Source organism: Phoxinus phoxinus (assembly GCF_949152265.1).
Source record: "Phoxinus phoxinus genome assembly, chromosome: 20".
Lineage (NCBI taxonomy): Eukaryota > Metazoa > Chordata > Actinopteri > Cypriniformes > Leuciscidae > Phoxinus > Phoxinus phoxinus.
The window spans coordinates 5,710,205-5,737,713 of NC_136895.1; the positions used below are offsets into that span (position 1 = coordinate 5,710,205).

Sequence of the window (27,509 nt, forward strand, 5' to 3'; positions counted from 1 at the left end):
ATTGGTTATATTTTAGTTTGAGTATTTTTTAAATGCCTTAAACCAATATGAAAAAAAAGCCCGTGATGAGAATTACTGACGGATGTTTGTGCTCTTGTGTTCCCTCCAACATGATGCCAGTTTCTCCCTCCAGGAAATAACAAGCTTTAAACAACAGCACAAACCTCAGCAATAAGCGTGAATTTGATTTGATTATTATTATTTTGGTATTTAATACATTTCATTGAGTTTTAAAAACCGACATAGTTCAGTAAACCAAACAGAGCAATAAAACTAACCTCAAGTAAAGCGGACATGTTAGTTAACTGTAAAGTGCAATTGAGCAAATAATCAAGATATAAAATAGTTTTTAAAGATATAAAGTGTTTTAGCTTGTAAGGTCCCGTCCGGCTGAGCGCCCAACTTCCGGTTTTGAAGGACACGCGTGTTATCGTTTTTTTAGCGTCGCAAAGTCATTTGGTTAAATAACATATGCAACCATCTCGTTTAATCTGACTCCGTGAACTAAAAAGGTTCAATGTGACAAAATAAGGTTATGCTTACACTTAAAATAGTTACAAATTAGATGCAAGTCAAAATATGGTTAAGGTTATACTCTCGAAATGGTTACGAAATAGATGTATATGATAATAAGTTAGACCATTAAATGTACCCAGCATATGTAGAGAGAGAGAGGAGAGAGAGAGAGAGAGAGAGAGAGAGAGAGAGAGAGAGAGGAGAGGAGAGAGGAAGAGAGAGAGAGAGAGGAGAGAGAGAGAGAGAGAGAGAGAGAGAGAGAGAGAGAGAGAGAGAGAGAGAGAGAGAGAGAGAGAGAGAGAGAGAGAGAGAGAGAGAGAGAGAGAGAGACCATGTGACTAACACCCAGGTGTGAGATATTCAAACTGACCAATCAGACCATCACAACTTCCCCCATTGTTCAAACATTGTGGCTACAGGCCTTGGTTGCTATCAGCATGGTCCTTGTGAGCGAGAGGGTGGGGGAAAAGCAAATGTCTTGCATTATTTCCAATCTTACAAGCTTGACCAGAGCATATTCATGAAGTATGCGCTAACCTCTAACCTAAATATGGCTAAATTCATAATTGAATCCCAGATTATCATTAATATCCCAGGAAAATCTACACAACAGCGCTTGGTTTGATCATTACATGTGTTTATTTGAACATTACACTGAAGGCAGTTTATAATACTGAGGCATCATTTGGCCATCGCTCTTAATGTTTACAGGCTGCTTCCCCCAAAGCAAACTTATCTAACCTGAAATTATGAAAATAAACAGTTTTAACCAATCTATCATACAGTTAAATCACTATAATTGAAACTTAAACCTGCTAGCACTAGTGTTGCTCTTCCCACGTCAGAGAGATCGATAAGAAAATGCCTAAAGAGCGACTCTTACTGCTTTTTGTCCTTCTTAAATTCGGCGATCTGACTGAAAATGTCCACCAAGTTGGACGGAAGATCTTTCTTTAGGCTTCCGACCGAAGACCGTCCATCTTGTTGATCGCGACTCTTTCTCTCCGCTCTCTCCATCTTCTCGTCCCTGCTTCGCTCCGACACGCAGCGGTTTCTGCCTTGCGAGGAGCACTCCTTGGAGTAGCGGTCAGATTGGTGAGAGTATTCGGATTGGGTCGAGGAGGAAGAGTCCCTCCTGTCTCGGGCACGACCCGTGGTCCCGTACACCTCGCCGTTGGCATCAGGACCTACCAGTCTGCAGTTCTCCGGACTCCTGTCGGGCACGTCTTCAAACCTACCTCTCCCGTCCGGTTCTCCTTCGCTGAGGAGTTTGGTCATGGACTGCTTCTGGTCGATGTAAGAGGCAGAGGTGTTGGCCGGAGCCGGAAACCAGTCGTCCTCCAGCGTCTTATCGCTGCAAGACGACACTCTCCGCTTGTGCTTCTTGCTGCCGTGAGACGAGCGCCGGCGTTTGTGTTTCCGCTTCTTGGACTTCTTCCGACTCGTCGAAGGGGAGTCGTCGCCTGTGGTTGAAGACGTGTCCGAGGACGTAGAGGAAGAGGTCGACCGCTTTCTTTTCTTCTTCTTGAATCTGCACGGAAGCAAACATCACACTGAAACTCGCGTGGGACGTCAACAATGATTAAAAGAGGAAAACACAGAGGTCTTACCTTGCTTTGATGGATGGAAGAAACACTCAGATTTCAATGGTCACGTACACAACGCAACGTTTTTAGAGTGAGAACACAGTTTTAAATCAGGGCTAGGCGATAATTTACTAATGTTCACATTTTTAGCTTTTGAGGATATTCAATACATGCATCTCAGCAAAGTAATTTTTTAAAATGTAACCGAAAATTAGTAAACCAGTCATAGTGAAAGTTTTTAAGTCCACTTTCGATATTTCAGCCGAACACATTTTTAGATATTTCTACTCTAGCACCTTTTTTTGGTCAGCACGTTTTCAATTGATGATTTCAGCCTCCAAAACTATTCCTCCGGAAACAGAAAATGTATTTTGTTGCCATTTCAGATTCTTTGTTTTGGTCGCAGAACTTTTGGGGAATCACTAACATGTACACTACCAAGCAAAAACATTATGACCACACGTTGATTGTCTCCTAAAAAGGACACATGTGGGTCTGGGAAGATTAGATGGTAAGAGAACAATAATTTCTTGTAGAAAACATTTACTAAATCAGAAGCAAGTGACAGAACTGATTTAAATAAATGAATCTGGCCAACTAAAATGCTTATTTTCCAAGTTTAAATCAGAGGGGCTAATAAAATATCCAGTAGCACTTTATTTTGCAGTCCAGTTCCCCATGTACATACTATGTACTACTTGTATTCATTACAATGACTGGGTAATAACTAGGTACTAACCTTAACCCATGTAGTTACCTTATATTACAAGTACTTTCTTAGGCAAGTATCCTGTGAGTACACCATTTATTTATTTATTTATATATATATATATATATATTTCAGAGTAGAAAAACAAGATAGGACTGTAAAACTACTCTGACAATCTTTGGAAAAATAACAGGCAAATCATATTTAAAAAAAATAAAAATAATAATAATGTGCATTAAAATCATCACCGTCTTTATAATGTTGCTTAAATTTATATCACAAGAAAAATCACGCAAACATATTGTGAATATTTAAGTATATTGCCCAGCCCTAATTTAAATCCTGGACTTAAAGACCAAAAGTATCATTTTAAGATGATCAAAAATCTGATCTCAGTCTATCCAGTGTTTCCCAGCTTGCCAATGTTCATAATGCAGATTTAATGTAAATTTAGTTGTTGACACCAAGAACAATAACCATAATGCTAAATATATCAGCGTCCACATCAACGCATGATTATGTTCTGCTTATTATAAGCACAATGTATTTATGACATCTGCCACTTTATATGCTCACTCTTTAAAGTGGATTCTGATTGGCTGGCAATGTTTTTATAATTAATTCAAAAAAAAAAAAAAAACATTCTCAAAGTTATTCCAACAATATCAATATATAGTGTTGCTGTAGTGTGGACTACACGATTCATCCAGAATTAGAACAATTATTATAACTTAATATAGTTATTGTCTTTGGTGTGAACAGGACTTTACTTCCTGATTTCGAGTGAGCAGTGTGTGTGTACTTGACCAAACATGTGCTTAACAGGAATAAAAACGTGAATGGATATGAAGATGTTGACATTACCTTTTCTCTTCTTTTAGGATTTTACGTAATTTCTCGGCACTTGTCTCCACGGTCTTAGCTTTTTCCTGCTCTTTGGCAGCTTCCAGTTCTTTCAATTTAAGCGATTTCTTTAAAGCAGTTCATTTACAGGGTAAAATTGGAAAGATTATCAGGAAATTCATCAAGCATGCATGCGTGCAGCACACAGGACGAGCAATTTCACACAAGTGCCGTTTTCACACCCCAAGCGAAGTGTTCAGCGCCAGGATGTTCAGCAATGACAAAAAAAGCATTTTATATTTAGCAAGATGCAGTTACCGTAGTACCAGGAACAGAATACAAACCAAAGGTGGCGGGGGTTTATGTCCACATGGGGAAATTATGTCAACCCAGTGCAATCAGGGTTAAAGGTCCCATCAGTCAGGTTTCACAGGTCCAAGATCAGATAGATACATAAATAACAAAAATACTTCATCAGTACTTCTCAGTTCAAATAAACCTCATGCAAGTTTGCTTTTGATAACGAAAAAGTACAAATGCAGATGTGCGTTAAAGTCCCCCTGTGGTGAAAATCCAGCTTTTAATGTTGTTTATATGTCTATGTGGTGTTTTTAATCTGCTTTAAGACAAACCATGTGTAAGTTCATAAGTCGACAGCATTGCTGAGTATTTTCTGCTTAAAACTGCAGTGAACCAAAGACAGTCTCAAAAACACGGTGTGAAATCGCTGGTGTTTCTGACGTCACACACTACCTTGTAACCAATCAGATCAACGTGTGATCGTCAACCAGTGGATCTCTGAGTGAGTGAGTGAGTGGAGACGGGGCTCATTTGCATATTCATAGAACTACGCATACTGCAAGCGTGTCGAGTTACATTCAAGATATTTTAAGGAATGACGATTTTTTTTTCACCCAAGGAAAAAACACTTAAATATGTAATTTTGGGGATCAAAGATGAGTTTAAAGGGATAAAATGATTGACTACAGGGGGACTCTAACACATGCCATATCTATGTACCTGAAATACTAGAGGCTGACTGTCAGATTAAATCTGCAGCGGCAGCCGATCATGTATCAGTGACAGTCAGGTTTATCCAGCTCACCTGGATGCGTATCTGAAGTTTCTCCAGCGCCTCGGCCGCCTCTCGAAACGTGTCGTCTAACACCACGGCTCTCTTGTAGAGACCCTCGGCCGTCACCAACTTCTCTTCCTCTTCAAGTCTACGCAGAAAAGATCAAAATTAAAATTACAGGTGAAACTCAAATCTTAATATCGAGTTCATTTATTTCAGTAATTCAACTTAAACTCAACTTAAACTCATTACGTGCAAAGTGAGATATTTCAAGCCTTTATTTGTTATAATGTTGATGCTTATGGCTTACAGATTATGAAAACCCCAAATTCAAAATTAGAATATTATTAAAAGGTTTTCATAAGCTGTAAGCCATAATCATCAAAATTATAACAAATAAAGACTTGCAATACCTCACTTTGCATGTGATGAGTCTATATAATATATTAGGTTCACCTTTTAAGTTGAATTACTGAAATAAATGAACTTTTGCACCATATTCAAAAATGTTGAGTTTCACCTGTATTATGAAATCACTAAAAGGTGTTGTAAAAGCCTATATACACACACACACACACACACACACACACACACACACACACACACACACACACAAACATCAGTTGGATTTGATATTAATGCAGTGAGTTTTCCCAGCTACAATGTCTATATTGATATTTGGCACACAGTTATGGTAAGTATGGTCCATAATAATGTAAAAAGAGTGTTGCTGATGTTGCCGGTGTCGTGTTTTGGTCGCTTCTGGTGCATTAATATTCAGTTGTTAATAATATAGTAAAGGCCCCGATATACTACAAGAATGAACTGGTGTGACGTCAAACAAAATCAGAGCTGCAAATTTAAAGAAGAAATTGAAGTGTAATTCTAATGGAAAGCAACACTAACACGGTTTCTTTTTTCATGTTTAATACCGTTAAGCTGTTTGGTTTAACGCAATATTTTTACCCCTAAGTGAAGAAAAAAAAAATGTATATAATGTTCTTAAAAGAGTCCACTTCCAAGTCTATGTGACATTCAGGTCACTAGACAGGGCACGCACTTTTCATATCGAGATACATTTTTGAAGTTTAATTCTTACATGTAGGGGTTTGTTCAAATGCTAGGCGGCTGCTAGGTATTTTTTTGGGTGGATGCCCAGTTCACATGAGCCCAACCCAAGTCTATACGGGAATATTCTGAATAGATGTTCACCTTACAGAGACGTACTTATAAAAACGTAACCGGAAAAATCACTTTAATTGTGATGTGCATGTAAATGCGGGTAACGACGGGTTGGCTCTCGTCTGAAGTGATCACCTGCCGCTCAGGCTAATGCATGGGAATCCCTACAGGTGAATCACACATGCATTCTTGTGATGTCTCAAGATTAAAAACAAAATAAAAGCCATTTAAGGGCATAAATGCCTGACAGCAGAGTGTGTTTTGATGTAAACATCAAAATTGCTCCTGTCTGATCGATTGCTCCTGTCTGCCTCGCTGTGACTGCTGCTGCTGAGAGTTTGTTTGCTGCGTCTAAGCCTCGTATTAGCTTCGTATTTCTTTCTGTTTTGAACCATCATTTATTATAAATTCTAGTTGTTTATACTACTAAATACATCTTACTCAACATCTCAGATTAACCTGACATTGCTAGCTTCCGTTATTGTCAGCACAATACGCTAACTCGCTAGCCTTTTAACGCACCACCCGTGCGCTCAGTTATTTATTTTTCTCTCGCGCGCCCGCGCCTTTGAGTTCATAAAAGCCCAGGTGAGTAAGAATCAGTCAACAAACACGGTGAGTAATGTCTTCTCCTGTTATTGTCACCTGCACTTCATGTCACATGTTTACCATAGCCTTCTCTGTCGGCAATATAGGATTTATATGTGATAAATGCAAGGAGACAGTCAGGCTGACGGAGAAGATTTCAGAACTAGAGACACGCATCCAAACTTTAATCGAGAATAGTAAGAAGAGTGCTAGAGCTTTAGATACTATTTTGGATGCGCCTAGCCTAGTGAACTCTTTACATGAGTCGGTTCCGGCTGAAGTAGAGCCCGTGCAGCAGGGCAGATGGGTGACAGTGAGAGATCGCTGTAGTCGCGGATCAAAAAACCCCTTTTCCGTTCCGATAACAAATCGATTTGCCCCGCTCAGTGAAACACCCACTGAGAATTATTCTGATTGTGCCCTAGTTATTGGCGATTCTATTACACGGAACGTGAAAATAGAGACACCAGCCACCATAGTCACATGTTTGCCGGGAGCCAGAGCGCCTGACATCAAAGCAAATTTGAAAGTGCTGGCTAATGCTAAACGTAAATTCTCTAAGATTATTATTCACGTCGGCACTAATGATGTTCGACTTCGCCAGTCGGAGATCACCAAAATTAATATTAAAGAGGTGTGTGAACTCGCAAGTACGATGTCAAGCACTGTAATTTGCTCTGGCCCCCTTCCTGTTCGCCGGAGTGATGAGATAGTTAGTAGATTGTGTTCACTCAATGGCTGGCTGTCTGGGTGGTGTCCGCAGAATAATATAGAATTCATAGACAATTGGAAAAGTTTTTGGGGCAAACCTGACCTGTTGAAAAGAGATGGTATTCATCCCTCCTGGGATGGTGCTGCTCTTCTCTCTAGTAATTTGGCTCATAGTCTTAGAGCTAAAGCATGACAATCTGGGCCTCAGGTCAGGAAGCAGACAGACTGGCTTACCCGACCGTCTGCTAGCGGCCTCACGTCACCAAGGTCAGATAAATCCCATCACATAGAGCCTCTTTCACCGAGATATCATCATATAGAGACTGTGTCTGTTCCCCGAACTTGGAAATCCAAAATACGTTCAAACCCATCTAAGGTTAAAAATTTAATTGATGTTCAACAAATAAAAAACAGATATAATACAAATGAGCAAATGATAAAGCTTGGGTTGCTGAATATTCGATCTCTTACTTCAAAAGCGCTAATAGTTAATGATATGATTACAGATTATAACCTAGATGTGCTGTGTTTAACAGAAACCTGGCTAAAACCAAACGATTACATTGCTTTAAATGAGTCAACCCCACAAGATTACGGTTATAAACATGAACCTCGTCTGAAACGCAAAGGAGGAGGTGTTGCTGTAATTTATAGTAATATTTTCAAAACCACTAAGAAATCTAGTTGTAAATATAATTCTTTTGAAGTGTTGGTGCTTAATGTAAAAATATCTAGTGTAAACGATAAATCACGTTTGAAAATTCTGCTGGCTACTGTATACAGGCCACCAGGGCACCATACAGACTTTATAAAAGAATTTGCGGACTTTCTATCAGAATTAGTATTGGCTGCAGATAAAGTACTAATTGTTGGTGACTTTAATATACACATAGATAATGAAAAAGATGCATTGGGATTGGCATTTAAAGACATTATAAACTCAATTGGAGTTAGACAACACGTGTCAGGACCGACTCATTGTCGTAATCATACTTTAGATCTAATACTATCACATGGAATAGATATTGATGCCGTTGAAATACTGCAACAGAGCGATGACATCTCAGATCACTATCTAGTCTCGTGTAAATTACATTTAGCCAAGGCTGCAAAGCCGACTCCGTGTTATAAATATGTTAGACCGATCACTTCTGCCACTAAAGATTGCTTTATCAATAATCTTCCTAATCAGTTTCATCATCTCAGCATCCCGGATAGCTTAGAAGAACTTGATATTGCAACAGAAACTTTTAACTCTCTCTTTTCCAGCACTTTAGACACAGTTGCTCCGCTGCGCTTAAAGAAGATTAAAGAACATAGTCCAACGCCGTGGCACAACGAGCACACTCAGGCCCTTAAGAGAGCAGCCAGAAAAATGGAGCGCAACTGGAAGAAAACAAAACTAGAGGTGTTTCGGATTTCATGGAAGGAGAGCTCGATTGCTTACAGAGAGGCTTTAAAAGCTGCTAGATCTGCTTATTTTTCAACCCTATTAGAAGATAATAAACATAATCCTAGGTATTTATTTGAAACAGTGGCTAAACTAACGAAAAAGAAAGCTTCAAGCCCAGAAGTTTCCATGCAACACAGCAGTAATGACTTTATGAACTTCTACACTTATAAGATCGATAATATCAGGGACAAAATTATAACTATGCAACCGTCTAATACAGTATCGCATCAGGAAGTGCATTGTAGTCTCCCTGAGGGAAAATTTGATTCATTCATTGCTATAGGAGAGGAAGAATTTTGCAAACTCGTCAAATCATCTAAATCGACAACGTGCATGTTAGACCCTATACCGACTAAGCTGCTGAAAGAGATGCTTCCAGATGTCATAGATCCTCTTCTTAATATCATTAATTCATCTTTGTCTCTAGGATACGTACCAAAAACCTTTAAGCTAGCTATGATTAAACCGCTTGTTAAAAAACAGCAACTTGATCCTACAAAGCTAGTCAATTACAGGCCGATCTCTAATCTGCCATTTCTGTCAAAAATATTAGAAAAAGCAGTATCCTCACAACTGTGTTCCTTTCTTGAAAGAAATGATATCTGCGAGGATTTTCAGTCCGGATTTAGACCGTACCATAGTACCGAGACAGCTCTCGTTAGAGTCACAAATGATTTGCTCTTATCATCCGATCGTGGTTGTATCTCTCTATTAGTATTACTGGATCTTAGTGCTGCATTTGACACCATTGACCACAACATCCTTTTAAATAGACTCGAACATTATGTTGGCATTAGTGGAATTGCACTAGCATGGTTTAAATCATACTTATCTGACCGTTATCAGTTTGTAGCAATAAATGAAGAGATGTCTTATCAATCACAAGTTCAGTATGGCGTACCACAAGGCTCAGTACTAGGACCGCTGCTGTTCACTCTGTATATGCTACCATTAGGAGATATCATTAGGAAACATGGAATTAGCTTTCACTGTTATGCCGACGATACTCAGCTGTATATTTCTTCAAAACCTAACGAAACCTACGAATTCACAAAATTAACGGAATGCATAGCCGATATAAAAAATTGGATGACTAGTAATTTCCTACTACTAAATTCAGAAAAAACAGAGATTCTAATTATTGGACAAAAAACTTCCACACGTAATAACCTAGAGTACTGTCTAACACTTGATGGCTGCTCTGTTAAGTCTTCGTCGTCGGTTAGGAACCTGGGTGTGCTCTTTGATACCAATCTTTCATTTGAAAGTCATGTGTCTAGTATCTGTAAAACCGCTTTCTTCCATCTTAAAAATATATCTAAATTACGTCATATGCTCTCAATGAATAATGCAGAACAATTAGTTCATGCGTTTATGACCTCAAGGCTAGATTATTGTAATGCTCTACTGGGTGGTTGCCCTGCACGCTTAATAAACAAACTACAGCTAGTTCAAAACGCAGCAGCTCGAGTTCTTACTAGAACCAGGAAGTATGACCATATTAGCCCTGTTCTGTCAACACTGCATTGGCTGCCTATTAAACATCGGATAAATTTTAAAATATTGCTGATCACTTACAAAGCACTAAATGGTTTAGCTCCGCAGTACTTGAGCGAGCTCTTAACGCATTATAGTCCTTCACGTCTACTGCGATCTCAAAATTCCGGTCAGTTAATAATACCTAGAATATCAAAATCGACTGCTGGCGGTAGATCCTTTTCCTATTTAGCACCAAAACTTTGGAACAGTCTTCCTACCATTGTCCGGGAAGCAGACACACTCTGTCAGTTCAAATCTAGACTAAAAACACATCTCTTCAGCCTAGCATACACATAACACATTATAGACTTATATAATTAGGCTGCATAGTTTAGAACAGCCGGGACCGGGAACACTTCCCGTAATCCTGATGTACTTGGTACATCATAAGAAGGACGGCGTCTACGCTAATATTAGTCTCTCTGTCTATCCCGAGGTTTACCGCTGTCCACTGGAACCAGGCCGTATCCAGATCTGATGAAGGACCAGCGCCAGGACACGACGACGACGCCGCTGACCTGAAGTGTCAACCAGTCTCTCCTCCTCTCCACTCTGACTTCAAACAACCGGAACTGGACAAATACTCTGATTCATTCTGAACTTCATACACTGTTTACTCATTGGCCAGAGGAGAACTGGCCCCCGACTGAGCCTGGGTTCTCCCAAGGTTTTTTTCTCCCTTCTGTCACCTGATGGAGTTTTGGTTCCTTGCCGCTGTTGCCTTACCTTCTGGCTTGCTTAGTTGGGGACATTCAATATTCAACAATATTATAGATCTGCCTTAAAGGTGGATGATGATGAAATTATTTTTTGTATTATTTTCATGTTATCACTGTGAAGCTGCTTTGATACAATCTGTATTGTAAAAAGCGCTATATAAATAAAGATGACTTGACTTGACAAAGAAATGGGAAGGACACAAAAAAAGATCGGATCTGATCATTAAGGTTAGCCATGCAAATGCAGCGCAGATCTGTCTTATGTGCGGTGTTGCTCTGTTTCTGTATTTCCACTGAAGAACTAGAGGAAGTAACAGGGTTTGTTGATGACATACTGTCCTCCTCTTTCCACCAGCGTCTGGCAGAGGTATTTCTTAGCATTCCTGTGCGTGGGACAGCTCTCCAAGGCCAGCTCAAAGTCCCCGATAGCTTTCATCAAGCTTCCTTTGGTTGCATATCTACAATGAAATAAAAACAGCTTCAGTAATCATGCAACACGAGCCAGAAGAATAATTGGAAATATTATTACATGAAAAAACGACTCTTTATATTGACGTGTTGTGACTTACAGCGCCCCGCGTGCCACGAGCGCCTCCACGTTGTTGGTGTCGATCTCTAAGGCCTTGTTGTACTCGTTCATCGCATCCACATGACGACCCGATTTGAAATGGTCAACGCCAGTTTTAACACTATAATGATTTGAAGAAATTATACGGTCAGTACTGGTATACTGACATATACTGACATATATATACTGGTATATATTTGAACTTAAATATAATGAAAAATAAGAGTCTTAAAAAATATATATATATATATTTATGTTAGTTTCCAAATTAAACAGCATTTTAAAGAAACATTTCAATTTAAGAACTCTAAAAATGTCATTTGGTGCAACCATCAAGAAAAAAGCAAGTAATATGTTTTCCTTGCACCTTGAAAACACGTGAGTGCACATCTTAATAAAAAAAAGCACTTTAAAATAAGGTTTTATTAGTTAAACTAACAATGAAAAATAATTATACAGCATTTAAAAGTAATTTAGTAAAATTTTTGTTAACATTAGTTAATGCCCTGTGAAGTAACAAACAAACAATTATATTTGTTATTAACTAACATTGACAAAGATAATTAAATGTTGTATTACTCACTGTTAGTTCATGTTAGATAATACATTCAGTTTGAACAAATGAGAATTATATATTTTAAATAATAATACGTTTAATAAAAGTTCCTTTTTAAAAATAATGCATTACAATAATGTTCATGGAAAGCAATGCGTTACATCCGTGTTACTTCTCACCTGGGCTGGGGCTTGGTTATCCGTTTTTAATAACAAAAAAAAAAAAGTTTTGGCAAACGTGAAAATCCTTCCAAAGCAAAAGTGAAATTAATAAAGCCTCTTGCTGAAGGAAATGTTTTTGTTTCTTAGTATGGTTGAACTGGACCATCGAAGGTCAGCAACAAAGACACTGGTTAATAAAGTATATTTGTGTTGATTATTGCAGGCTTGCGTTATATTCTGAGTTTGTATTTCACTGTTTTTATTCATTTTGAGGAAGACCGAATCTGTTTTTGTGCAATCTGATCACGTGACTCGCATTAGTTTAAAGCATTTACCACCACACTGATACTGAATGAAAAACTTTTCTTTTTTTACGCAAACCAGGTTAAGGTTAGGGTGTAGGGAAGGTTTAGGGGTCAGTATCTGTCGTAGCAATCTGTAGGCGATCAGCACTGTGATTGACATCAGTAATGAGTCATTAATATATATATATTAGGGCTGTAAACGATTAATCGCATCCAAAATAAACGTTTGTGTTTACATAATATATGTGTGTACTGTATATAATTATATAAATACCACACATGCATGTATATATAAAAAAAAATGTTTATTTATATATAAAATAGTTATATTTATATATAATATAAATTATTTTAAAAAAAATGCAGTATATAAATGCAAATATTTCTTAAATATATACATGCATGTGTATTATATATACAAAATAATTACACACAGTACACACACACATATTATGTAAACACAAACTTTTATTTTGGATGTGATTAATCGTTTACAGCCCTAATATATATATATTTTTTTATTATTTTTTTATTATACATGATCTGGAAACTGGATAAATAAGCTTTCCGTTGATGTGTGTGTTTTTTTTAGGATAGGACAATATTTGTCCGATATATATATTTGGTCGAGATGCAAATATTTGTAAATCTGAGGGAGCAAAAAAATGTAAACATTGAGAAAATCTCCTTTAAAGTTGTGCATTTATGTTCACGATTGTGCTGCATTCACTCACAAAAATACATGTTTTATATATTTACGGTAGGAAATTTACTAAATATATTCATGGAACATGATCTTTACTTAATATCCTCATGATTTCTGGCATAAAAGAAAAATGGATAATTTTGACCCATACAATGTATAGTTGGCTATTGCCACAGATATACCCGTGCGACTCGTGACTGGTTTTGTGGTCCAGGGTCACATATCAGTAATGAAATCTTAAGAGTCAACAACGGGGGGGGAGTTTGCACTAAGAAGATTTGAGAAATAAAAACACGCGTCCACTACATATTGGATTTAATGCAGTAAGTCTCAAAAATGAGGTAAAAACAAACCATTTCAAGGCCCAGGACACAGATTGCTTCTTCCGAATAGCCGTTCCAAAATCCTCTTCTTTGAAGCGCTTGCTGTACATATAAAAAAAATCAGTTTAACTGAGAAAAACACCACTACAACTGTGCATGACATGAGTGTATAACAGGGAATATACCTCTGTAGCCCCCTCATTAGTGAAGGAGTTTGTGTGCCACTTATTCCCAGCTTTCCCAGGAGGTAGTCCACATTTAAGGGGTTGGACAAGCCAAGCGAGTCGTCCAAAAGCTTCTCATAAGTCTCGTTGCAATCCGTGGCCACCATTTCCCCCCGGCTGAAAGAGTGGAGGTGACAATGAACAACAGGAACTCGAGATAAACGGCTAAATGTTTGTTTTCTTGATTCAACGTACGTATAATGAAGAGGAAGATCTTCTTTGCTTATGACACCCAGTTTGATTTTATTCAAGTGAGTAGCCAGCGAAGATGAATACAGGGATAGCGTCAACTTCTCGTGGTAGCGGTCAATGTCCTTCACCCCAGCTGTGGCGTAAAACATCACTTTATCCAATATAATAATCTGTTTATATACACTAATGCACTGATTTCCCTTTTTAAAAAGAGTAAAAAAACACCATACCTCTGATTAAATCCCCAATTTGGTAATAAGACAAAGGATCGTCATGATTTCCAGTCGAAGGCACATTTCTTATTGGACAGAGGGCCTTTTGACAGATAACATTCATTTTTAGAATCACATTTGACTGACAAGCTGCATATGGTTTCATATGGGTTTGAAAAACTAACACGATTTTCACCAAAAGCTTCCATTTAAAGACTGTAAAAAGTAATATATTCCTTACATTTTGACCCGTTTCCGCTTGTTTCCGCCACAGAATAAAAAAACTGAAAAGGTAACTATGACTTTATCTCGCAATGGACTTTATGCACAGCTGCATTACTTCCTGAACTTTAGCCAGCTCCTTTGTTTCCTGTCTGCCATTATTGGACAAACTGATTAATCCAGGTGTGTCTGATTATTGTTGTTGGATTAATCAGTTTGTCCAATAATGGCAGACAGGAAACAAAGGAGCTGGCTAAAGTTCAGGAAGTAGAGCAGCTGTGCATAAAGTCCATTCTGACTTTACAACTCGCAATTGACCGTTCGCAAAAGCCACGCCCCTTAGTTATTGTTACTACGCCCGTCAAACAATTGAGAACCATAGCCATGGCTGGGTTGAGATCCATACATTAAGTGATTGGTTTTGGAGTAATGCAGCAGACATATCCTCCAGTGCACGACAGAAATATAGACAGAATCGCGCACGGGAGCACATGCACAAAACAGTTTTGTAAAATTATATATTAATCATTTTTATTTGATCATATATCATTTTACAAAACTGTTTTGCGCATGTGCTCCCGCGCGCGCTTCAGTCACAACACTGCAATCAGAGGACGCGCTGAACCATCAACTCTCGATGCGGTTCTCTTCATTCATAACTCGTAGCCTATCGAGAAGGATATATTTGTGTAAATATTTGTGCAACTGCGCGAACTTTGTTTTGAAGTTTATTGTTTGAGTTCCAGAGGAATTTGTGACTGTGTACATGTTCAACCACATCAAAGTTTCGTAATTAGTAAGTCCGTGCTTTTTCTCTTTTTTTCCTCTTGTTTGCTGACTGATGAGGTGCCGCAGTGCCGTAGTGAAACGGTGTTTGTACATGTAGCCTATTTTTTTAATAATAGTTGCAAGCAATCATAAAATACAGCAAGTTTTAAGCCCGTGCAGACCTCACTGCCATAGGCGCATCATTGCACTATCTTGCTGAAATCGGAATGTTTGACGGAGGTCCTTCTCCTTAGTTACAGTTGCTGAGCTAGGATTGGACGAGAACCGTTCGAGGGCGGGGTTTTGCGAACGGTCAATTATGAGTTATATATCACATTTTTGAGAAGAAAAAAAGTTAATATAAACTTATTGAATTTGTGAGTTATAAATTCAGCTCACAATTCTGACTTTTCTTCTCACAACTACAAGTTTATATCCCACAATTCAGATTTTTCGAAACTTTAATGTGAAGCCAAACCCCCTCATGGAAGAAGAAAGCCGTCATGTTTACAACAATGACAATGTGCGCTTCTCAGGATCAACTAAACGCTGGATTTTCAAAAAGTATGTGAAGTTCACGTATTGATTCAATAAACTTGCACAACACTCTTGAATGAATCATTAGATGCACGCTGGTCTGTTGTCATAGGGACATCAACATTTTTGCGGAACAAAAACTGTGATTGGTTGATTTACATGTCAGTCAGACGTCCTTGGCCAATGAAAGCTGCGATAGAATCCAGACCTTTGATATTTGATATATATAAATTGATATCTTTACTGACAACCCTGTTTGAGAGATTAGCCTATATTATTTTATTGTTTTGTTTTTTTCTCAGGATTGAGATATAAAATAATAATTTACATAAAAGTGTCCTTTTTTATTTTTTTTATTACATGGTGGAAACAAGCTTCCATATAATGCAAAAAATATATATATAAAAAAACATGAATTATTTATTAAAAATACATTAACATTTGGAATCCTGTTGCCGGCCATTAGTGGTGTAGAATTACACACTTCAGAGAAGAAATAAGTACATCAACCCAACCTTTATCTCCAGATCCTCGATATCCCTCTCCAGTCCACCAGCAGTGCAGAGAAGCGTCACAAATAACCCGAAGTCTCGCACTGAATTGATCCTTCCGATAAGCATGTCTCCACGCTCCACGTCCCTGTAGAAGAGCTCACGTCTCTCTTCAAACGACACCTCCATGAACTGCTCCAGCGGGGGCATGACTGCGTACGCCTCTGAAACAACAACACACTCGATCATTAGAGAAAGAGTTCGTGTGAAGCACAAAAGTTGAATTTTAGAAGTATATCCTGGTTGCTCATTTCCATACAATTAAAGTGAAGGGACTGGGGCGGTCAAGCAAGCTACAATGGAACATAACACATAAATCATGTAACTACTTTAAAGGGGGGGGGGGGGGGGGGGGGGGGTGTAATGCCCTTTTCACAAGATGTAAAATAAGTCTCTGATGTCCCCAGAGTGTGCGTGTGAAGTTTAAGCTCAAAATACCACACAGCTATTTTTATATAGCATGTTAAATTTGTCACTTTTTGAGGGTGAGCAAAAACACGCCGGTTTTGTGTCTGTCCCTTTAAATGCAAATGAGCTGCTGCTCCCGGCACAGGGGGCGGAGCTTCAAGAGCTTGTGTCCTTTTACCTCACACACACACACACTGAACATTAAAAAACTTTTAGCCTTTTATGTTCAAACCGGAGTCAGAAAGATGGAGAGACTCATGAAGAAGTGACAACATGTAGAAGCAACAGGACATTTCTGAATGGTTAGTTGATTAATTTATGCAGCTGATGTGTAGTTATCTTCTAGTCATTGATTAGCATATTCTGTCTTGATAATCTATAAATCGTGTTCCTGGAGGCGGGGTTTATGTAAATTTTAGGGTTGGTGATGTCACTAACCGGGAGGAATGTCGTGTAGTCCCTACCAGCCGTTTGTTGTAGTCCTTAAAAAACTATTTATTTAAAAGAAAATATCTCCCTTTGCACTGATCTTTGAGCGTCATAACTTTGCAGATGTTTATGATCAAACAGCAACATTACACACTAACTAAAGTTAAAAAAGTGAAATCATAATCAACCACCCCTTTAACTTTTGTTGCACAATCACTTTAAATGGAAAAGAGCGAACAGGAGTAGGTGATCGGGTTTGGAAATCTTTTTGAGAGAAATATTCCTTAACGGTAATAAGATTTTGAATTTCTTTTGAAGGTAATGATGACAGTGCACCTCCAGATTCCTCCTGCCATTCGTCTGCTGGTGTGGACGACTTCCATGATGGTGCAAACAGAAGATCAGCTTTCCTGGCTATGTACTGTTCCAGAACAGGACTTGTATCTTCTTTATCCCTGTTTTAAACCAAGAACAACATCCACCAATCAGAGTGTGTGTGTGTGTAGTTATTTTATATAGTGTATTTTAACTATAGTATTTGAGACAGACCCCTGGGTATAAATAATAACAGTTAGTTAAAATAATATTTTCCATCAAATTATGTAAAAACAAATTCACTTGACAAAAAAAAAAAAAAATAATAAAAAAAAAAAAACTTACTTAAAGTGCATGTCTTCAGATGTGTTTGAAAGGCCATTTCTGCCACATAAGAAAACAAAATCATGCTTTGAAAAATCATAATACTAAGTTATACTTATTAAACAAAATCGAAATTCTGACGTACTAAGTCGTATTTATGAGATCAACAGTGAAATTCTTTACAAAACAAGTCATAATTCTGACATAAAAACCCATAAGACCTTCATCCATCTTCGGAAAACAAATAAATACATATTTTTTTTATCGATTAATGGACGTTTGAGCTTCTGCAAGAACCAATGAGGTTCATTCCCGTGTTACGCAGCACGTTTGAGCTTCTCAAGAACCAATGAGGTTCATTCTCGTGTTACGCAGGACGTTTGAGCTTCTCAAGAACCAATGAGGTTCATTCTCGTGTTACGCAGCACGTTTGAGCTTCTGCAAGAACCAATGAGGTTCATTCTCGTGTTACGCAGCACGTTTGAGCTTCAGCAAGAACCAATGAGGTTCATTCTCGTGTTACGCAGCACGTTTGAGCTTCTCAAGAACCAATGAGGTTCATTCTTGTGTTACGCAGCACGTTTGAGCTTCTCAAGAACCAATGAGGTTCATTCCCGTGTTACGCAGGACGTTTGAGCTTCTGCAGGAACCAATGAGATTCCTTCTCGTGTTACGCAGCACGTTTGAGCTTCAGCAAGAACCAATGAGGTTCATTATCGTGTTACGCAGCACGTTTGAGCTTCTGCAGGAACCAATGAGGTTCATTCTCGTGTTACGCAGCACGTTTGAGCTTCAGCAAGAACCAATGAGGTTCATTATCGTGTTACGCAGCACGTTTGAGCTTCTGCAAGAACCAATGAGGTTCATTCTCGTGTTACGCAGCACGTTTGAGCTTCTGCAGGAACCAATGAGGTTCATTCTCGTGTTACGCAGCACGTTTGAGCTTCTGCAAGAACCAATGAGGTTCATTCTCGTGTTACGCAGCACGTTTGAGCTTCTGCAGGAACCAATGAGGTTCATTCCCGTGTTACGCAGCACGTTTGAGCTTCTCAAGAACCAATGAGGTTCATTCTTGTGTTACGCAGCACGTTTGAGCTTCTCAAGAACCAATGAGGTTCATTCCCGTGTTACGCAGGACGTTTGAGCTTCTGCAGGAACCAATGAGATTCCTTCTCGTGTTACACAGCACGTTTGAGCTTCTCAAGAACCAATGAGGTTCATTCTCGTGTTACGCAGGACGTTTGAGCTTCTCAAGAACCAATGAGGTTCATTCTCGTGTTACGCAGCACGTTTGAGCTTCTGCAAGAACCAATGAGGTTCATTCTCGTGTTACGCAGCACGTTTGAGCTTCTGCAGGAACCAATGAGGTTCATTCTCGTGTTACGCAGAACGTTTGAGCTTCTGCAAGAACCAATGAGGTTCATTCTCGTGTTACGCAGCACGTTTGAGCTTCTGCAGGAACCAATGAGGTTCATTCCCGTGTTACGCAGCACGTTTGAGCTTCTCAAGAACCAATGAGGTTCATTCTTGTGTTACGCAGCACGTTTGAGCTTCTCAAGAACCAATGAGGTTCATTCCCGTGTTACGCAGGACGTTTGAGCTTCTGCAGGAACCAATGAGATTCCTTCTCGTGTTACGCAGCACGTTTGAGCTTCAGCAAGAACCAATGAGGTTCATTCTCGTGTTACGCAGCACGTTTGAGCTTCTCAAGAACCAATGAGGTTCATTCCCGTGTTACGCAGCACGTTTGAGCTTCTGCAGGAACCAATGAGGTTCATTCCCGTGTTACGCAGGACGTTTGAGCTTCTGCAGGAACCAATGAGGTTCATTCTCGTGTTACGCAGCACGTTTGAGCTTCTGCAGGAACCAATGAGGTTCATTCTCGTGTTACGCAGCACGTTTGAGCTTCTCAAGAACCAATGAGGTTCATTCCCGTGTTACGCAGGACGTTTGAGCTTCTGCAGGAACCAATGAGGTTCATTCTCGTGTTACGCAGCACGTTTGAGCTTCTCAAGAACCAATGAGGTTCATTCCCGTGTTACGCAGCACGTTTGAGCTTCTGCAGGAACCAATGAGGTTCATTCCCGTGTTACGCAGGACGTTTGAGCTTCTGCAGGAACCAATGAGGTTCATTCTCGTGTTACGCAGCACGTTTGAGCTTCTGCAGGAACCAATGAGGTTCATTCTCGTGTTACGCAGCACGTTTGAGCTTCTCAAGAACCAATGAGGTTCATTCTCGTGTTACGCAGCACGTTTGAGCTTCTGCAGGAACCAATGAGGTTCATTCTCGTGTTACGCAGCACGTTTGAGCTTCTGCAAGAACCAATGAGGTTCATTCTCGTGTTACGCAGCACGTTTGAGCTTCTGCAGGAACCAATGAGGTTCATTCCCGTGTTACGCAGCACGTTTGAGCTTCTCAAGAACCAATGAGGTTCATTCTTGTGTTACGCAGCACGTTTGAGCTTCTCAAGAACCAATGAGGTTCATTCCCGTGTTACGCAGGACGTTTGAGCTTCTGCAGGAACCAATGAGATTCCTTCTCGTGTTACGCAGCACGTTTGAGCTTCAGCAAGAACCAATGAGGTTCATTCTCGTGTTACGCAGCACGTTTGAGCTTCTCAAGAACCAATGAGGTTCATTCCCGTGTTACGCAGCACGTTTGAGCTTCTCAAGAACCAATGAGGTTCATTCCCGTGTTACGCAGGACGTTTGAGCTTCTGCAGGAACCAATGAGGTTCATTCCCGTGTTACGCAGCACGTTTGAGCTTCTCAAGAACCAATGAGGTTCATTCTTGTGTTACGCAGCACGTTTGAGCTTCTCAAGAACCAATGAGGTTCATTCCCGTGTTACGCAGGACGTTTGAGCTTCTGCAGGAACCAATGAGATTCCTTCTCGTGTTACGCAGCACGTTTGAGCTTCAGCAAGAACCAATGAGGTTAATTCTCGTCTTACGCAGCACGTTTGAGCTTCTCAAGAACCAATGAGGTTCATTCCCGTGTTACGCAGCACGTTTGAGCTTCTCTAGAACCAATGAGGTTCATTCTTGTGTTACGCAGCACGTTTGAGCTTCTCAAGAACCAATGAGGTTCATTCCCGTGTTACGCAGGACGTTTGAGCTTCTGCAGGAACCAATGAGATTCCTTCTCGTGTTACGCAGCACGTTTGAGCTTCAGCAAGAACCAATGAGGTTCATTCTCGTCTTACGCAGCACGTTTGAGCTTCTCTAGAACCAATGAGGTTCATTCCCGTGTTACGCAGCACTTTGAGCTTCTCAAGAACCAATGAGGTTCATTCCCGTGTTACGCAGGACGTTTGAGTTTCTCTAGAACCAATGAGGTTCATTCCCGTGTTACGCAGCACTTTGAGCTTCTCAAGAACCAATGAGGTTCATTCCCGTGTTACGCAGCACGTTTGAGCTTCTCAAGAACCAATGAGGTTCATTCTTGTGTTACGCAGGACGTTTGAGCTTCAGCAAGAACCAATGAGGTTCATTCTCGTCTTACGCAGCACGTTTGAGCTTCTCTAGAACCAATGAGGTTCATTCTCGTGTTACGCAGCACTTTGAGCTTCTCAAGAAACAATGAGGTTCATTCTTGTGTTACGCAGCACGTTTGAGCTTCTCAAGAACCAATGAGGTTAATTCCCGTGTTACGCAGCACGTTTGAGCTTCTCAAGAACCAATGAGGTTCATTCTTGTGTTACGCAGGACGTTTGAGCTTCTCAAGAACCAATGAGGTTCATTCTCGTGTTACGCAGCACGTTTGAGCTTCTGCAAGAACCAATGAGGTTCATTCTCGTCTTACGCAGCACGTTTGAGCTTCTCTAGAACCAATGAGGTTCATTCTCGTGTTACGCAGCACTTTGAGCTTCTCAAGAAACAATGAGGTTCATTCTTGTGTTACGCAGCACGTTTGAGCTTCTCAAGAACCAATGAGGTTCATTCCCGTGTTACGCAGCACGTTTGAGCTTCTCAAGAACCAATGAGGTTCATTCTTGTGTTACGCAGGACGTTTGAGCTTCTCAAGAACCAATGAGGTTCATTCTCGTGTTACGCAGCACGTTTGAGCTTCTGCAAGAACCAATGAGGTTCATTCTTGTGTTACGCAGCACGTTTGAGCTTCTCAAGAACCGATGAGGTTCATTCCCGTGTTACGCAGCACGTTTGAGCTTCTCAAGAACCAATGAGGTTCATTCTTGTGTTACGCAGCACGTTTGAGCTTCTCAAGAACCAATGAGGTTCATTCCCGTGTTACGCAGGACGTTTGAGCTTCTGCAGGAACCAATGAGATTCCTTCTCGTGTTACGCAGCACGTTTGAGCTTCTCAAGAACCGATGAGGTTCATTCCCGTGTTACGCAGCACGTTTGAGCTTCTCAAGAACCAATGAGGTTCATTCTCGTGTTACGCAACACGTTTGAGCTTCTGCAAGAACTAATGAGGTTCATTCTCGTGTTACGCAGCACGTTTGAGCTTCTGCAAGAACCAATGAGATTCCTTCTCGTGTTACGCAGCACGTTTGAGCTTCAGCAAGAACCAATGAGGTTCATTCTCGTGTTACGCAGCACGTTTGGGCTTCTCAAGAACCAATGAGGTTCATTCCCGTGTTACGCAGCACGTTTGAGCTTCTCAAGAACCAATGAGGTTCATTCCAGTGTTACGCAGCACGTTTGAGCTTCTGCAAGAACCAATGAGGTTCATTCCCGTGTTACGCAGCACGTTTGAGCTTCTCAAGAACCAATGAGGTTCATTCCCGTGTTACGCAGCACGTTTGAGCTTCTGCAAGAACCAATGAGGTTCATTCCCGTGTTACGCAGGACGTTTGAGCTTCTGCAGGAACCAATGAGGTTCATTCCCGTGTTACGCAGCACGTTTGAGCTTCTCAAGAACCAATGAGGTTCATTCTTGTGTTACGCAGCACGTTTGAGCTTCTCAAGAACCAATGAGGTTCATTCCCGTGTTACGCAGGACGTTTGAGCTTCTGCAGGAACCAATGAGATTCCTTCTCGTGTTACGCAGCACGTTTGAGCTTCAGCAAGAACCAATGAGGTTCATTCTCGTCTTACGCAGCACGTTTGAGCTTCTCAAGAACCAATGAGGTTCATTCCCGTGTTACGCAGCACGTTTGAGCTTCTCAAGAACCAATGAGGTTCATTCTTGTGTTACGCAGCACGTTTGAGCTTCTCAAGAACCAATGAGGTTCATTCCCGTGTTACGCAGGACGTTTGAGCTTCTGCAGGAACCAATGAGATTCCTTCTCGTGTTACGCAGCACGTTTGAGCTTCAGCAAGAACCAATGAGGTTCATTCTCGTCTTACGCAGCACGTTTGAGCTTCTCAAGAACCAATGAGGTTCATTCTCGTGTTACGCAGCACGTTTGAGCTTCTCAAGAACCAATGAGGTTCATTCCCGTGTTACGCAGGACGTTTGAGCTTCTCTAGAACCAATGAGGTTCATTCCCGTGTTACGCAGCACGTTTGAGCTTCTCAAGAACCAATGAGGTTCATTCTTGTGTTACGCAGGACGTTTGAGCTTCTCAAGAACCAATGATGTTCATTCTTGTGTTACGCAGGACGTTTGAGCTTCTCTAGAACCAATGAGGTTCATTCCCGTGTTACGCAGCACTTTGAGCTTCTCAAGAAACAATGAGGTTCATTCTTGTGTTACGCAGGACGTTTGAGCTTCTCAAGAATCAATTATGTTCATTCTTGTGTTACGCAGCACGTTTGAGCTTCTCAAGAACCAATGAGGTTCATTCTCGTGTTACGCAGGACGTTTGAGCTTCTCAAGAACCAATGAGGTTCATTCTCGTGTTACGCAGGACGTTTGAGCTTCTCTAGAACCAATGAGGTTCATTCCCGTGTTACGCTGCACTTTGAGCTTCTCAAGAAACAATGAGGTTCATTCTCGAGTTACGCAGCACGTTTGAGCTTCTGCAGGAACCAATGAGGTTCATTCTTGTGTTACGCAGGACGTTTGAGCTTCTCAAGAACCAATGAGGTTCATTCTCATGTTACGCAGCACGTTTGAGCTTCTGCAAGAACCAATGAGGTTCATTCTCGTGTTACGGAGAACGTTTGAGCTTCTGAAAGAACCAATGAGGTTCATTCTCGTGTTACGCAGGACGTTTGAGCTTCTGCAGGAACCAATGAGGTTCATTCTTGTGTTACGCAGGACGTTTGAGCTTCTCAAGAACCAATGAGGTTCATTCTCATGTTACGCAGCACGTTTGAGCTTCTGCAAGAACCAATGAGGTTCATTTTCGTGTTACGGAGAACGTTTGAGCTTCTGAAAGAACCAATGAGGTTCAGTCTCGTGTTACGCAGGACGTTTGAGCTTCTGCAGGAACCAATGAGGTTCATTCTTGTGTTACGCAGGACGTTTGAGCTTCTCAAGAACCAATGAGGTTCATTCTCGTGTTACGCAGGACGTTTGAGCTTCTGCAGGAACCAATGAGATTCATTCTTGTGTTACGCAGGACGTTTGAGCTTCTCAAGAACCAATGATGTTCATTCTTGTGTTACGCAGGACGTTTGAGCTTCTCAAGAACCAATGAGGTTCATTCTTGTGTTACGCAGGACGTTTGAGCTTCTCAAGAACCAATGAGGTTCATTCTCGTGTTACGCAGGACGTTTGAGCTTCTGCAGGAACCAATGAGGTTCATTCTTGTGTTACGCAGGACGTTTGAGCTTCTCAAGAACCAATGAGGTTCATTCTCGTGTTACGCAGGACGTTTGAGCTTCTGCAGGAACCAATGAGATTCATTCTTGTGTTACGCAGGACGTTTGAGCTTCTCAAGAACCAATGATGTTCATTCTCGTGTTACGCAGGACGTTTGAGCTTCTCAAGAACCAATGATGTTCATTCTTGTGTTACGCAGGACGTTTGAGCTTCTCAAGAACCAATTATGTTCATTCTTGTGTTACGCAGGACGTTTGAGCTTCTCAAGAACCAATGATGTTCATTCTTGTGTTACGCAGGACGTTTGAGCTTCTCAAGAACCAATTATGTTCATTCTTGTGTTACGCAGGACGTTTGAGCTTCTCAAGAACCAATGAGGTTCATTCTCGTGTTACGCAGGACGTTTGAGCTTCTCAAGAACCAATGAGGTTTATTCTTGTGTTACGCAGGACGTTTGAGCTTCTCAAGAACCAATGATGTTCATTCTTGTGTTACGCAGGACGTTTGAGCTTCTCAATAACCAATGAGGTTCATTCTCGTGTTACGCAGCACGTTTGAGCTTCTGCAAGAACCAATGAGGTTCATTCCCGTGTTACGCAGCACGTTTGAGCTTCTCAAGAACCAATGAGGTTCATTCTTGTGTTACGCAGGACGTTTGAGCTTCTGCAGGAACCAATGAGGTTCATTCTTGTGTTACGCAGCACGTTTGAGCTTCTGCAGGAACCAATGAGGTTCATTCTCGTGTTACGCAGCACGTTTGAGCTTCTACAAGAACCAATGAGGTTCATTCCCGTGTTACGCAGCACGTTTGAGCTTCTCAAGAACCAATGAGGTTCATTCTTGTGTTACGCAGGACGTTTGAGCTTCTGCAGGAACCAATGAGGTTCATTCTTGTGTTACGCAGCACGTTTGAGCTTCTGCAGAAACCAATGAGACTCATTCTCGTGTTACGCAGCACGTTTGAGCTTCTACAAGAACCAATGAGGTTCATTCCCGTGTTACGCAGCACGTTTGAGCTTCTGCAGAAACCAATGAGACTCATTCTCGTGTTACGCAGCACGTTTGAGCTTCTGCAAGAACCAATGAGATTCATTCTCATGTTACGCAGCACGTTTGAGCTTCTGCAGGAACCAATGAGATTTATTCTTGTGTTTTACGCAGCACGTTTGAGCTTCTCAAGAACCAATGAGGTTCATTCTCGTGTTACGCAGCACGTTTGAGCTTTTTTTAAGAACCAATGAGGTTCATTCTCGTGTTACGCAGCACGTTTGAGCTTCTGCAAGAACCAATGAGGTTCATTCTCGTGTTACGCAGCAGGTTTGAGCTTCTGCAAGAACCAATGAGATTCATTCTCGTGTCACGCAGCACGTTTGAGCTTCTGCAAGAACCAATGAGATTCATTCTCGTGTCACGCAGCACGTTTGAGCTTCTGCAAGAACCAATGAGATTCATTCTCATGTTACGCAGCACGTTTGAGCTTCTGCAGGAACCAATGAGATTTATTCTTGTGTTTTACGCAGCACGTTTGAGCTTCTCAAGAACCAATGAGGTTCATTCTCGTGTTACGCAGCACGTTTGAGCTTCTGCAAGAACCAATGAGGTTCATTCTCGTGTTACGCAGCAGGTTTGAGCTTCTGCAAGAACCAATGAGATTCATTCTCGTGTCACGCAGCACGTTTGAGCTTCTGCAGGAACCAATGAGGTTCATTCTCATGCGTCAAGCACATACGGTTGAGCTTTTATGTTTACTGATTAATGTGAATACCGCTCAGCGATCACTTTATGAACTTTTTGAAGCATCAAAGTGGTAGTTGTATAGCTGTAAATGGAGGGACAGAAACCTCTCAGATTTCATTTTTTTTAAATTTACATTTAAAAAAAGAACGAAAGTCTTACGTGTGCGGAACAACATGAGGGTGAGTAAATGATACAATAATTTTAATATTTAAGTGAACTAACTCTTGAAGTAATAAATTAAAAGATTAAAAAGTCGAAATTATGAGATACAAGGTTGAATCTATGACTTTCTATATCATAATTATGACTTTTTATGTCAATGTTTTCGTAAGTGGCAGAAAAGATTTAAACATTGTAGTAATACAAGTCGTATCGTATGGACTATCATGCTGCTTTTAAATAATAAAGCTCTAGTCTCCACTCACTTTCATTGTACGGAAAAGAACAACACGAACGTTCTGTTAAATCTCACGAACGTTCTGTTAAATGTCAAGAACGTTCTGTTAAATGTCACGAACGTTCTGTTAAATGTCTCAATTCGCGTTCCACAGGGGGAAAAAAAGACATGTCATAGACTGCATGTTTGAAACGATATGCATTCGAGTAACTAAATAATTAAAGAGCATCATCATGATTAATCATTCAATTAATTTGGACAGAATAGCTATTCCTTTAAGTAGCCTAACGAGCTATTTATAGGGTCTTGGGGTCTCGACACAAACATGATATAAGGGATCAAATGAACCATGCACAACGATCATAAAAAAGACTCTTACCTTTGGTTAAGAGTTTTGACGAGATCAGCAGCCACATGTTTAAAGTCTGGGTTTTCATTCTGTTCACATTTTAACAGTGACAACAGGTTTTCACCATGATACGACACAGATTGTCTGAGTAAATCTCTCTCCATTATCAGTGTCTCCAACACCACATTTTTACACTAAATGTGTGCAGAAATATCACCCAAATATTAACACTGATAATAATTAGAGGGGAGACTTCAACTTAACTGATTAAGTAAGTAACTATTAACTTTTATCATCTGTTAACCTTTCAGCTACTTGCTGAAATTCCGACAGAGATTGTAGAGAATAAAAGTGTCTGAAAATTGAGCAGAAGTAGCTGCAACTGTAAACGTGTATATGCCAAACGCGAGACGTGGAAACCGGAAGCGAACCGGAAAAAGACTTTACTTCAAAACATGTATCTCTTTTTTTTATCTTCGAAATTGCATTAAAATACAGCTATCTAGAATGTGGTTTGCTTCGCTTAAGCGTAGCATTAGCCAAACAAGAAGCACACGAGATGAGGTACAAACGGGAAACGTTTTGTTGTTGTCTTGTTTTCAAAATTAAAGTCGGTGATAAAAGAC

The 27,509-nt window shown here is 40.3% G+C and overlaps 1 protein-coding gene across 2 annotated transcripts; it reads right to left on the bottom strand.

The window, feature by feature from the left end:
- Positions 1–1,134: 1,134 nt before the first annotated feature.
- Positions 1,135–27,509, bottom strand: ttc14 (tetratricopeptide repeat domain 14). Of its 2 annotated transcripts, XM_079594104.1 has the most exons (13): positions 26,914–27,509; positions 17,744–17,782; positions 17,420–17,538; positions 16,211–16,410; positions 14,187–14,271; positions 13,960–14,089; positions 13,726–13,881; positions 13,571–13,642; positions 11,491–11,610; positions 11,257–11,379; positions 4,760–4,877; positions 3,676–3,782; positions 1,135–2,047 (listed from the first exon to the last, which is right to left on the bottom strand). In XM_079594104.1, the coding sequence occupies exons 1-13, from the start codon at positions 27,045–27,047 to the stop codon at positions 1,396–1,398; spliced, it is 2,055 nt and encodes a 684-aa protein (XP_079450230.1). In that variant the 5' UTR covers positions 27,048–27,509; the 3' UTR covers positions 1,135–1,395. The 2 variants fall into 2 exon arrangements, with proteins under 2 accessions (XP_079450230.1, XP_079450231.1); XM_079594105.1 differs by lacking the exon at positions 17,744–17,782 and having other exon boundaries at positions 26,914–27,477.